The sequence below is a fragment of the Gobius niger genome, assembly GCF_951799975.1.
Source record: "Gobius niger genome assembly, chromosome: 18".
Classification (NCBI taxonomy): domain Eukaryota; kingdom Metazoa; phylum Chordata; class Actinopteri; order Gobiiformes; family Gobiidae; genus Gobius; species Gobius niger.
The window spans coordinates 18,955,044-18,966,893 of NC_136869.1; the positions used below are offsets into that span (position 1 = coordinate 18,955,044).

Here is an 11,850-nt window from a genome sequence, read left to right on the forward strand (position 1 = left end):
TGCAGCCATCCTAATCTTGCTGGTCGCTTATCAAGAAGACTGAAAAGATGGACTGCACACGGTTAAAGGTTAAAGTATACATTATTGTCACTGCAGGGAAATTTGTCCTCTGCATAACACCCATCCCTCAATACTGCTGATTTAACTGTCAGCCGCACAGCACACTGGGATAGGTCAGACCTATAAGCCACATGCAAACTTCACACAGCTCCACCTCGACCTTCTCGTTTTAGGGCACGAGTGTTGTGTCACAATCTCAGAAAACGAAACAGTTGGATTGTCTGAGTGGTTGGAGGGTTTGATTTGGAGCTTCTGTCGGTCTAACTGCTCCCTTCTAGACTGACAAACACAATCCAAATCAGGGAGCCCTGTCAACAAAACTCAAAACCAGATCATCAAAAGAAAAAATTTAACTTTCTTTTAACAGCCTTGTAATGCAGGGCTCTCAACCAGAAACCAGCTCTCTGCCTTATTCTTATTCTAAGTTGCTCTCTGATAGCTTTCTACGGTTCTACCTTAACTTGAAGAATAAAATTAGATAAGTAAAGCAGGTGTCATCGCATGTTGTGTTTTTTTTTACTCATTACTTGTCCATAAGATTAAATACTATGCTGACAGAAAAGACAAAGGGAGAGAACCTGGCTGTAAATACTGCTAAAGTGGTGCAAGCCCGCAGTTAGCTTTGCCCGTTAGCCTGTTAGCTTCGTCTTTGTGATTCCATTAGTGTGTATTGTTGACTCCGACCTGGAGGCAAGAAAGTTGCAATTGTGGTTTTCTGGCCAGAGACACCAGGGGGAGATGAAAGACCCCCCAATCATCCCATTAACACTTGCATTACCCCAGAGGGACTACGGAAAGGATTTATTAAGGTTAATCAGTTATGTAGTTCTGCTTTAAGTCTTCCCTACCACTAAAAACATGTCCAATAGGCCTGAATGAATGTGCATGCAACACATTGGACAATCATGACACTCAAAAGCAGAATTACGACCTATTTGTGCACCCAATGATTGAACAAAAGGCTCAGGTGTTGCTCAAGCATCCTTAAAGCATTAGTAGCTCTCTGCTGTTTCCATTGTATAAAAGAGTGGGTCTGTGTGGCCAAGCAGAAGCTATGTCACTGGTGTCACTTAAACAACAGCCATAATGCAGAGATCTCACTCCACAACATGAATAATTACTAGGGGCTAAAAGCTGGGATCTCCTCCAGGGACGTTGAGGTCTGTGCCACAACCTGCGACGCATCCCTCTCTGTCCGAATTCCCATGCAGCCTGCTCCCTCTCAGTCACTCCAGCTGCCAGCTTTGGGCGACAGCGCAGACAACCGCCATGAATTAAAGATGGCTCCGTCACCGCGGCAACCGGCAACCCAGAAATAGGGGCAACTGACCTTTTCGCCGACCCGCGCTCAGTGATTCAGACGTTTGATTTTCTCTCCCTCTTTGAGGTGCCACGGCGAGTTTGAAGTGCACGAGAGGGGCCAGTGAAATGGTGAAGTGTCACAGCGGCAGGAGTAGCGCTAAGTGAGCTAGCACCTGCACAGTCCTCTGGGAAATCTGGTGCGAGCCCGATTGAAGCGAAGGGTTTAACTTTTATGAATGACTGGTGGACCTCATTTAAAGTGCGCGGGACACTGGGCGGCAGGCAGAGGGATGGAGATATTCAGGACAATCGAAAGTAACTCTGATCTGTCCTTTTGTACCGCTGTCTTCGTTTGCGGTTTGGTAAATCCAAATCCACTTATGGTGAGACACTGCAGGTGAAAAGGGAAAAGGAGTTCTGAATAATAGATAAAGACTGGAATTAATTTATGGATAAAGTTTGATACAATTCATATAAAGATTCTTTCTGAAGAGATTTTTAATATTGCAAAAAAAACTAATTTGTGTTCGCTGTATATCTGTCCCCACTCTTCAACGCCTCTCACAATGTACTGTCCATTTTTGGAAAACAAAACAATCTGGCCTGAATTTCATTTTCAAGCAGCACTGTTTATGGACAATACTGCTATATCTATCATCCGGTAATTGGATTTGGCCAATGCAGAGAAACCATTCAAGACATGATTATGATTAGTTCTGAAAAACATTATTAACTGAAGATGTTTTTTGGACCGGAAAGCCTCCATTACATTTCAAGAATAGGTCAAGCTTCATATTTCAATAGCAAAGAAACAAGAAAAAAACAACATGGCCCTCGACTCACAGTAGACTTTTGTATCTTTTCAGTTACAGGAATAGAGAGTGCATCTATATTTAATATCCACAGACCTGTTATAGCCTCTATGGTTGCTTATCGACTGGTTGCATTTTCTGATAACACTCAACTCAAACTAGAATCCCACAAGAGTGAAAAATGCATGCTACAAAATCCCCAATTTGCTCCACAGAGTTTGGTAATCATTAGAATTAGCCACAAAACTTTGCGTCTCTGCTTGGGTTCATTGGTTTTCCTGGCGGCGCTGAGCAATGGCCCTGAGTATTAATCAGCCTCACCCCAAGACGCCGCAGACACATCTTCCAGATAGTATAACGATTAATTCTCCCGCTCAACTCTCGGCCTTCAGATTTCTCATTACAGGCTTATTGTGCTCATTATAAAGCCTGCACCGGCCACACACGGGTGACCTTGAGGATGACCCCGTCCACGACACCATTTCATTTATGATGTCCTCCGAGATCACACTCTAATGGCATGGGATGTGTTTTTTACCTTGTCAGGAAGAGCCTCTCAGGGTCACATAAGATAATGCACTTATTTTAGTAAAGTTTGGCTGTAAGATAGGCAATAAAGTGTATGTCCTCACTAAAATAAAACTAAAATAAACCTTCTAATGCTTCTGGTTCTTTTGTGGCTGTTGTACAAACTGTGGACAAATTTATTGTATGTGAAACTCGGAAAATTAGAATATTGTGAAAAAGTTCATTTCTGTAATTCAACTTAAACTGTGAAACTAATATATGGTATAGACTCATGAAATGCAAAGTGACATATGTCAAGCCTTTGTTTTAATTTTGATGATTTTGGCTTACAGCTTGTAAAACCCCCTAAATTCACAATCTCTACATGAAATCTACATGAAATCAATAAAAAAAATGGTAAATGGACTCAGCTTAAATAGCGCTTTTCTACATTTATCAGGCCCAAAGTGCTTTACAGTAAGGAACCAGTCACCCAGTCACACTCTCATTCATACACCGGTGTATGCATACACTGGAGGCAAGTAGGGTGAAGTGTCTTGCCCAAAGTCACAACGACAGTGTGCATTTGAGGGACCTGGGATTCGTACCCATGACTTCCGAGACGACCCGCTCTACCAACTGCGCCACCGTCGCCATCACCATCATTAAACTTCTTCTTTTTTTTTTAAACAGAGAAATGTCAGCCCTCTGAAAACTATAATCATGCATATGTGGCATGGATGTTATCAGTCTGTGGCACTGCTGAGGTGCCATGGAAGACCAGGATGCTTCAACAAGAGGACTATGACATTTGAAGCCCATGTCCAGGATCCGTCTATGTGTGGTGGCTCCTGATGCACTGACTCCAGCTTCAGTCCACTCCTTGTGAAGGTCCCGATCACTTTTGAATGGCCTTTTCCTGACAATCCTCTCCAGACTGTGGTCATCCCTGCAACTTGTGCACGTTTTTCTTCCACACTTTTCCCTTCCACTCTATTAATGAGCTTTGATACAGCACTTTGAGAACATCCAAGATGAGCTACAATATAGTCTCTTTTAACAATATTCTAATCTACTGAGATTTTGAATTTGGAGTTTTTACAAGCTGTGAGCCAAAATCATCATGCAAAGTGAGATATGCCAAACCTTTATTTGTTATAATTTTGATAATTATGGCTCTCAGCTTGTAAAAAACCCAAATTCAAAATCTCAGAAAATTTTAATAGTTTGAAAATGGACTGTAAGCCATAATAATCATCAAAATTATAACAAACAAAGGCTTGACATGTCATGAGTCTATACCTCAGTTGAATTACAGAAATAAATGAACTTTTTCACGCTATTCTAGTTTCACTCTAGTTTCGAGTTTCACCTGTATGGTTGGAATCTGTGTTTATTTTGAGAATAACTTTTACTACAACTTCTGTGCTGCTTGTCAGTACTGCTCATACTTCAACTGAACATTGTTTGGAGGCCTTTATATTTTACAGTATAGAGTGGAAAGACAAATAGTACAAGGTTGTTAGTATCACTCTTCAAACTGCTACGACTGCTTCCAGCCAAGGCGCGCTGAGGTCACGGCACAGGGACATGCATCGGAGTTTCCTTGTAAAGTTTGTAACAAAAGCGGGCGCCATATTGTCCTTGGCATTTGAGTAGCAGCAGAATTCCAGCTCGACCCTGAAGACTTCTCACTTTCACCTTGAACTCAAGCGCGATAACGAGACAGATTGCCCCGACACGTCTGTTTGACACACATCTGACTTCCTTCCCCTCTGCACATCGGCGCGGGCTCCCCGCTCCTCTCTGTGAAAGCCAACACACTCCTCCGAGCATCTGTGGAGTCACAGAAAAGAAACAACGCAGCAGCAGGTCTGTTATCGCACCCGCCGTGGCACCAAACCAGGCCCCAAATATACTCAATATATACAGGCAGGTTTGACACAACAACTCGTACTTTATGTGAAAACTGCAACTCTGCAATGTTCTGGACTGGACTATGTGAAAAGATAAATTCCTGTTGATTCAATACCTCTTTGCTAATACGTCTTTGCTGTTGCTATTATAACACCTATTTACCACTGGCTGCTGTAACTGAACAATTTTGAACACCCATTTAGATAAGTTACTCATAATATACATTAATTTGAGACTAAAATATCTAAGTCCAACTTCCCACAGCCACTTATATTACATAGCGTGCTGTTTATTAGCCTGACTCAACATTACTTACTGATGATTGCAGAAAATCTCCATTTAGATCAATTTACTTTCTGAGTGCTGCAGCTGTTGGTGCCATTAATTAACAAAACAGACTTTCACCACAACACTCCAGTGAGCATCAGTTAACAGAGCCCGCTAATGCACAACAAACCTCACCCAATAACCACGTCCCCATTAGCCCAGTGAGTCAAAGCCCTGCGCGAAAGCTACAAGTGCCGATAAAGTGCACACCTCCGACAGCCTCTACCTCACAAAGATGACTCAGACGGGCTCCTGAGAGATAAGCAGTATGCACGCCGACCTTTAGCGCCAATGGGAAACGCAGCGTGACAAGGTTATATTCATTTTGACAGCCCCCTTTTTACCATTTATCCCCAGATAACTTTGTGCTGGCAGGGTCCTCATCGTCCACAAATAGGGGAGGATAGACTGTCGTGCACAAGCCATTATTCTGCCCTCTACTTGCATTATTGCACAAGTGAGAGGCAGCATTTGGAGTCGGCTGCATCGAAGCATTCTCTTGAGCCAGGTTAATGTTGAGGTGAAGACAGTCCAGAATCTTGTGGAAGATTTTGCCTTCTCAGTTGACAAAATGCGAATGTTTTGACCTGGTGTTTTTGTCCTATTGTAAAGGATAAAAAAGACAGTGTATCGAGTTATAAAGCATTTTGATCAAGTAGAAAGCGAGCTGTTGTTGGCTTTACTATAGAGAAACGTGTAAATAAAATTGTGTTCCCAAAAAGAATCTGAATTTAGCACTTTGAAATGTGCTAAAAGTGAGAAATCGCAGCTAACAGTTTAAACTATACTCGCTCACTTTCAATTGTTTGAAACAAATAAAACCTGTCCTTCATCTGAAATCATGACATCGAATTCTTTAATCTGGTAACTGCAGCCTGTTCAATGCTTTGTGAATGCTCGCTTTCATTAAAATCTGGTTAGAAATCAGATCTGCCAAGGATGAGCATTAGAGGTCCCTCGGGAGAAATGTGAAGCGCCGGGCCTATAGCAACTACATATGAAAAGCTATGGGATGTAAACAAACAGAGGCCCCAGCCCACCTGGATGTAGCGCTCATATCTTCACTAAGGCAGCCGCTGTCTCCTCATATCTCCGTACATTTCAATCCCTTCGCAGTGATTTATTACCACTATAAGATATTTGATATCACCTCGCGGCCTTATATCTACAGCATGGCACAGGCCTATGGCAAAATAAAAAGATAGCGCTCAGCAGACTATGAATCAAATCCAGCATGTCTGGGTGCATTAGGCAGCTGATATCCAAGTGTAATGAAATGAACTAGTGTCTTAGTGAAGAAGCTACAAGCACACGAGGGAGATAAGTATTATATCAAAAGAATTTAGAGTGGACAGGCCGTTACATGGGGCTGGAAAGCATTTCTTCTTTGGCTTTTGGTTCAGGCAGTTTTTGTCGTAAATTCGTAGAACAGAGATGGCTTTAAACTATTGTTGTAGATGATTGTACCATAACTTGTACCATATCACAAATGAGCTAATTGCTATTATATGGATTCAGTTATTTTGAACAAATATAGCTTTAGACAACCTTTAGAAATAGCATATTAGAGAGAAATTATAATATTGATAATACTTATTTCATGTTTACATATTAAGGTTGAAAAAAGGTGCTCGTGTGCCAAACAATCCCCAAAAATGAGAGGCCACAAATTCAATAAGATATCCTCCTCATAGTCATAGATAAATGTCTACCGGGTCATGGGGCGGTTGAATTATCATCTCAATAATTAAAATAGGCATTACTCTGTTTCTATTGAACATTAAAGCCTCATGATTTAGAGGTATTTGCTCATTGTTCTGGAGAGTGTGCAATATTAGTATCTTGGCAAAATGTTGAAAGCCTTGGCAGTAAAGCTAAGAAATGTCTTATGTGACCCAACCCGCCCCACTCTCCCCGAGGCATTGTTATCTTTCCAAGTCAATGTATAATTTTCTAAACCGTAAGTACAAGTCTTTGGCTCCAAGACAGACTCATCTATTTTAAAAAAAAAAGAGTCAGAAGAAGAAGACACTGTTGTTAAAAATAATCTAAGCAAAGTCCTTGAATCCCTGTTTGAACATGCCTCCCTTCTCCCTGAGCTTGAATCAATATACTCACTCTTGCTCTACATGTGGCGCACGGAGCAATCCCAATGTTCCCGCCCGATTTAGGAAAAAGCGCTTTCAGAACAACAACATCTCTGCGCTCGTACTGTTTACTCGATGTGGCAGGTTCGCGTTAGGCCCTCGCGAAGGTTCATTTGTAGCTGGGACATGGGCGTCTGCCGCAGTTATGGGCTTCGCCGTGATTGGATGCTGAGGGGAATATTAAGCAAAGGCACGACAGCGACGCTATAAACACATTAATTGCGAAGCTCCGGAGTGTTAATGCGCAACAGAATCAATTTCCGGATTTTTCCATTGGCAGAGCTTTCTCCTGGACTCAGTGACTTCATTATTGAAACACTGCTCCTCATGAAATACTGTTAAAAAGTGGTCAAACTGTACCCAGGCTGACAGTAAAAGACTATGAGACAATGTAAAAAATGGAATGTGTTCTGTGAAATCATTACTAGAAAAGCGGAGTTTTCGTTTACAAGACGCCTCCGCACTTTTGTGTTGATTAAAAGCAGTGGAGTCAATGCCAGAGGTAATGAGTCATTGAGGCAGAGAGGAAGAAAACAGGACAACATGTGTTAGCCAGAGCATGACCTCCCATTAACCGCTCACGTCACAACACCATGTCGCGGATCAGATGCTATACAGATACTATGTTTTTTACACATGCATAGTTTCTTTAGATGAACCATTTAACCTGAAAATGTTTCTCGTTGCCTTTGTTTATAAGAAATACCGTGAAATTTCCTGATAAATGTTAGCCATCTCAAGGCCGACCGCCTCAAATGTTTCCAAAGCAACAATCACGTAAAAAGTAAAAGCAGAAAATTAGTTCCATCCACAAAACCCGAAAAGTGCTCTCAACCCTGGCCCTCTCAGGTAAAGCTGCATCACTTTGATAGTGGGAGACATTTGCAGAGCGGGTTCTCATTGAAAGCCGTGAAGGTTTTTTTTTGTTGATTAAAGCCACACCGCGGAACACTTCAGCTTTTATGTTGCCATGTAACAAGCCAAACATGCTCGGCTAGAAACAGACAATGCTATTTTTTGCAGTGGGTTAAATTAAATCATTTGGAATAAGACCTAATGTGCTTGAGCATAATTTTTTGACTTCCTGTGGAAAGAAGCAACATCCACTCTGAGCCTGTTTTTTTGATTCAGTTTGTTAATACTAGGGCCGAGCGCCGTTAAATGAGACCAGTATGTTGTCGGAAACAAAGTGTAGGTACTACTGGTATTGGTGCTGTTGGTCCAGGGACAGCATTAAAGGAAGTGATTTGGTTGTTTCAGTGCAAGGCCAATGTTTCCCAAATGTTTTCCCCATTTTTTCCCTGTTTTTCCAATTTGTCCCCCCTCATTCTTGCTCATTTTATATTACTAATAAGAGATAAACCCGACAATTTGCAGATCTCCCACACATGACTGTTCTGCTTTCTGGTTCTAGATGACGAATATTTTACTATCTGTATCGGAAAAAGTATCGTTTAGGCATCGGTATGGAAAACAAAGTATCGTTAAAGGGGCTAGATGCAAGTTGGCCATTTTATGCTCCCTACTGCCACCTCAGGTCATACGTGTAGCTGCACCTTCTATATTAAGCTTGTGCATGAAGGCACTTCAGAACCTAATCAACACCTTTTTGAGTGACAGTGCAGGATTTTAGAGGCAGCTGTGGTGAACAGGTCTGGGCTCAATCTACACATTAGGACATGGCTGGAACATGTAAGGTGAGGAAAATAAACTCTGTATCGTCCCTTTAAAGTACCGGTACCCAGCCCTAACACCCGCAAAAGAACCCATATTGAAGAGATTACCCCTGTGTCGCATTATGCATCTCTGTCAGGAATAAGTTGTCATCTGAATCCCTATGTGACTTCCTCCCTGTCCATATGTGCAATCAAGGCACGTCTGAACTGACAGCGTTCCCTGTCTGGCTTTCACATTCTCCCACACTGCATCTCTCTCACCAACAAACCCACCCACTCGCACATATGTATAACAAGCAATAGTGTATATTTAGCCGCATGTAATTGCCTATAGCACGGCAGACAGACAGTGCTGTATCTCATCTCAGCGCTGTCCGGTGACACAGCGTAAATACACCAGGGGCTCATTAAAAACAATAAGTCCAACCTCCTCTGTGGCGGTAGAGACCTTTACACCAGCATATATATAAATAAACATACTGAGAATTGAATGTGGTAAGTGTTGTATCTGGGGGGGGATAGAGGGTGAGTCATTCATAACTATTCTAAGCACAAATTAAACTAAAAAAAATGCAAAGGACAAGAGATAACGATGTCGGTCTACATTTTTAGCTCGGCGCTTTCTAACAAGACCGGATCCTGCTCTGAAAACGATGCTGTATGAATCATCACGGCGCACAAGAGGCAGACCTGTATGTGCCTCTCTTTGCAGATAAAGTTTGGGCCGTCGTGCCACAGGAATGCTAATCTAGGATCGGCGAGCGTGATTGGAGAACTGCGCCTCTCGCGGCTCATCCACCTGAGAAGAGATGGATTGTGAGATGGTTTCAAAAGCCCTTTAATCTTCATCCGTCACAACAAAAGAGCTCGGTTATGAGTAGGGGTTCAGTAGTAAGTCGTGCTTTTTTTGGACAGATGCCATCCTGGAGAAATGACAAGTGGGGGGGGATGTCTGAGGCAGGGCTGGAAGAACAAATCAAGGGTAATGATATACGAGCAAGCCAAGTTTAACAGTGGAATAAAGCTTTGTGAAGACGCCTTTCTCAGCGCAGGTGTAGTGGGCTAATGAAATATTTAAGTAGGTCTTTGGGGGATGTGAGCTGGGTGACATGGTGGTGATAGAAACCATTAAAAATCATGTGACGTTTACGGCATCATTACAGCTCTGTCTATAAAATTAATAGTTAAAAGATGTCCTTTTCACGCCGTATTAAGGGTGACTGTGATTTGTAGGAGCAGCAAAGCAGAGCAGACGAGCCAGGCAACAACTTTGAGGAGAAACAATAAGCACCATTCATCCATTAGGCCTGGAAGATTACGTAACTCGAGCATCAGCCAATCCGCAAACGTCAAAAGACACACCGACTTTTGTACGTTAAACCATGAACGTGTTGTGTGCATTTACTAAATAAAAGCCCCGACAACATTATTGGCCGAAGTTTTGTGTTCTGGGCGATTCGGAGCCGAGACCGTGAAAGTGAGTGAGTTCAGCACCACGGACAGAGTCAGTGCGCAGCCGAGCAGGACAAACAGTTCACAAGGAAACTCCATTTGTAACGAGCAGAAACAAAACACACATTTCCTTACCGAATTTTCTGTCGGTGGTGGCAGTTGGGAAGCAGAGGCTGACAGCCAATGCAACGATGAGGACGGGACAGCACCGTGAATCCATAGCGCTCGTGCCTGTACTACGAATCCATCGCTCCTCCGCTAAAAGAGCATGTTTACCGCAGGTGCGAGTGAGCCGCTCGGTAGATCTCGCACTCGGACTAAAGACTCATGTCTGGACCCGAGGAGACCACGGAACCGAGCTATTGCTTCATACGGCGCACAATACAGTCGTTGTTCAGCACCACAACAGCGAGCAGCGCCTCGGAGGAGCCCCTCCTAAGTTTCTGACGTCAAACACACATGTGAGGAAGGATGCGTGCAGCATCCAGCGTGCAACAGCGCCTTGGACGGACCGAGAGACGCTGTGCGTGGACAAGGACTGGGTCTGCTTAGATATACCAATAAACGCAGCGTGCGCACAACGTGCATTTTAATGCCTTTAATGGCCGCGCCATGAAAGGGACTTTGTGAAAATGTATGTCTTCGTTGTTGTTTTTTTAAGGTAATGGGGAACTAGAACCCATGGCTCGAAAGAGAGGAGAGACACAACAACAACAACAACGCATATCCTATATGAGCGTGTCCACGTGGCACTGCCCACATTTGGGTTTGGTCGTGGGGCATTGGAGATGGTGTCCGTGTCCTCCCATCTCTCGTCTCATATGCAGTAAAGCACAAAAACGAAATAAAAATAAAATAAATACAAGATCGTGAATGGAGGTTGTGGGCTATGCAATACATAACATTGTCCATTTTTAGTGTCATATGACTGTAGATCTACTATGGTTTTACTTTATAGAAAATGTGTTATTTTAAATTATTCACGGTTATCAAATGTTTGAGATGAAAGTGCCATGTTTTACAATAAATTGTCAACTCAACCATTTGGTCGTGCAGTTTTTTAATTTACATTCTTGCATCTTTACTAAGCGTCTGCTAAGTATCAGGCAATATCACAAGGCTTACCTTTAAATATCTTTGAAATAGTCCCACCATGTGCATCTTTCAATCAACTTCCTGTTTGCACCATGAGTTTGAAGGCTTAATTGTTACCAAGTAGAGTGACCCCCAGTGGATTATTTGGGCATAGTGTACTTCAGCTAAATGGTAGAGATGGCAAATGAGGTTGAATTAATCCAAACACAATGTACAATGCAAAGCAATGACCTAATGTGCTTGACAAAATAGCTGAGAAAACCATTTAAGGGTTTTCAAGCTGTTTATGGAAGTCAGACCTCAAGTCAGACAATTGTGATACTAATTAGGTCAAAACGTACATTTTATTCCACAACTAATGGCTTGTCACTGGTCTCCTGTAATCAAACATCTCCAGAAAATAATAAATGCAGTTTGATTATAGTTTAAATATAGTTTATTTTATAAAGCACACGTAGAATAGAATGACAGCTTTAAAAACATGTAAAATAGCTTAAAAAAATTGATAAAAATAGGAAACAATGCATTTTCCCAACCTAGAATGAAGCTAATGAA

General features: G+C 42.3%; 1 protein-coding gene across 1 annotated transcript in view; it reads right to left on the bottom strand.

Annotated features, from left to right (window-relative positions):
* ptprn2 (protein tyrosine phosphatase receptor type N2) overlaps nucleotides 1–10,721 on the bottom strand; it is a 111,051-nt gene extending 100,330 nt beyond the window's left edge. The window contains exon 1 of the mRNA XM_079576065.1: nucleotides 10,336–10,721. Within this exon, the coding sequence (XP_079432191.1) occupies nucleotides 10,336–10,420 (85 nt within the window). The 5' untranslated portion in view covers nucleotides 10,421–10,721. The remainder of the gene's footprint in view (nucleotides 1–10,335) is intronic.
* Between the last annotated feature and the right edge of the window lie 1,129 nt (nucleotides 10,722–11,850).